At 34.9% G+C, this 2,359-nt stretch overlaps 1 protein-coding gene across 1 annotated transcript; it reads right to left on the bottom strand.

Annotated features, from left to right (window-relative positions):
- Positions 1-207: 207 nt before the first annotated feature.
- LOC143797453 (olfactory receptor 10C1-like) lies at positions 208-1,203 on the bottom strand. The gene has a single exon (XM_077281070.1). It carries the CDS (start codon positions 1,201-1,203, stop codon positions 208-210), a length of 996 nt encoding a protein of 331 aa, XP_077137185.1.
- Between the last annotated feature and the right edge of the window lie 1,156 nt (positions 1,204-2,359).

The raw sequence follows: 2,359 nt of genomic DNA, 5'->3' as shown, positions 1-2,359 counted from the left end.
TTGTTAGACTGCAGCATTACTGCTGCACAAGGTGGCTCTTTTAGTTTATAACGGCTGGGGGGGTGACAGTGGCCCTTTAATCATCAGGTCTAAAACCTGGAGTGTAATATGGGAGTAACCATCCCACCCAGGCTCTACAATCACTCCTAACTCCCGGACTCTAGAATCCACTAAATAACAGAATGGCAACTAAATATTAGGCCTCATTCAGACGGTTGTTTTTTGCATACAAGTGCTCTCCATATTTTTAAGCCATTTTTTTAAATGTTTGAAACTTGAAAACTTAATACACTGTCTGATGATTTTCCTTAAAGAATTTTTTACCTCTCTATTCCTAAATGTATAAATAAATGGGTTCAGAACTGGTATGATAACCGTGTATATGAGAGCGAGGAACTTATCGTAATGACTACCTCTGGGCCTGACATACACAATGATGGCCGAACCATAAAACAGAGATGCTACAATAAGATGGGATGAGCAAGTTGAAAAGGCTTTTGTTTTACCCTCTAAAGTTTCAATTTTTAACACTGTGCATATGATATGAATGTAGTAAACCATTATGGTTAAAAAGGGGAAAACAGTTGACAGAACAGCTGCCAAACTAGTAGTCATATTACTAAGAGATGGGTTTGAACAAGATAAATTTTGCAATGGTGCCAGGTCGCAAAAGAAGTGGTCAACTTCATTTGGTCCACAAAAGTCTAAAAGAAAAGTAAAAAGACTTGGAATAAAAGAAGTAATAAAACCAAGAAACCATGGCAGGACAGATAATCTACAGCAGAACCGATTATTCATGATGGCTAAGTACCGTAATGGATTAGTGATGGCTAAATATCGGTCAAAGACCATTAAAGCTAGCAGGAAGCTCTCTGTTTCTCCCAGTGCATTGAAGGTATACATCTGGGCAAAGCAACCAAAAAAAGAAATAGTCTTCTTAGTATGAATAAGGATAGCCATCAGTTTTGGAATGGTTACTGAAGCAAAAATGATTTCTAAAACAGTAAAAATACTGATAAATAAATACATTGGAGAATGAAGAGAAGGGTCCCGTCTAACTAACATAATAATAGTAAAGTTTCCAGAAACACAAATGATATAGGCCAGAAGAACAGCACAGAAGAGTACATTCTGAAATGAGTGCAAGTGGGCGAAACCCAAAAGATGAAACTCATGCACAATGGTTGTGTTAATGTGCCGCATTTTGAAATTTAAAGACAATAATACATTTGTGTAGTACAATGGGCTTATACAGAAAATATTATAGCATCTTATCCTATTTTCCAAGAAAAAATATAACATGTTAGGGATTGTCAATATTTCTTGCTATGGTGGTCACTAACTAGACTTATTCTTAGGAATAATCTATAACTTATATTTCTGTTATAAAAAGTCTATTAGTAGCCAACAATAGTTCTTACCAGTCTTCATCAGGAACCATTGAAAAAGCCTGAATAGGTGAAACCTATGGAGTCATATACAATTAATAGTTTATCTGATGGGGTTGTTTAAATGATATATTCTGTAAGATCAACAGAAGTATTCTATATGTCCAGCATGGCTTCTTATAATCCACCATTACTCAAAATAAGACTTTAATAACACTTTGGAGAAAGATCACTACAGCTGTGACAGATGAATTCTTTTGGACCAAAGGAGACTCTGAAAAAGTGGATTGGGGATAAGTGTATATCCATTTGACTGTGCTGATATAGACTATGAGGGGATGAAGTACAATTTGATGTCTAAAATAGTGTGGAGGTTAGAAAGTACCAGTTAAAAAAAAAAATATTCCCAATGAGGAGTGGTGAGAACAATTGGCAGAGTGCAAACAAAGACTGTTGCTTCTTAGAATAGCCTGTCATGAATTATTCATTTATCTCCAAGCCTATAAGTTATAGTGTGGTGCAATTTGTACTGTACTGCCTTTGGGGGATAATAAGAGCTTGTTTTGAGTTGAGTTATAGGTTTTATGCTCTTTAAATTTTAATATAGTTTTGAGTTTCCTTTGTTTGAATGTGCAGTTTAAAGCTTTACTGAATGTCACAGTTGGCTTGTGCTGGGTACAGACAGTAACTATTTTATACCATATATACCACAGAACAGATTCCTCTTTTATATCCTTTGTTCTACAAGAAGACAAGAGGGAATAACAAGCCCTTTGACAATGCAGAAGACACCTATTAACAGTCGAGAAAATTATATCCCAAAAAGTGCTTGTATTTTTCTGAACAATGACATGTACAGTACTTGGTTTTGTAAATATAAATTATTTGAATAAATGCTATCATGTTATGTTCCCATTTGTATGACTACAGACATAAGATGTATGCATATATTAACAACATAAAATTTGCAG

This window comes from Ranitomeya variabilis, chromosome 1, assembly GCF_051348905.1.
Source record: "Ranitomeya variabilis isolate aRanVar5 chromosome 1, aRanVar5.hap1, whole genome shotgun sequence".
In the NCBI taxonomy this organism is placed as follows: Eukaryota; Metazoa; Chordata; class Amphibia; order Anura; family Dendrobatidae; genus Ranitomeya; species Ranitomeya variabilis.
Note: the sequence above shows the minus strand (reverse complement) of the source record. Positions and strands in the feature narration are given on the sequence as shown.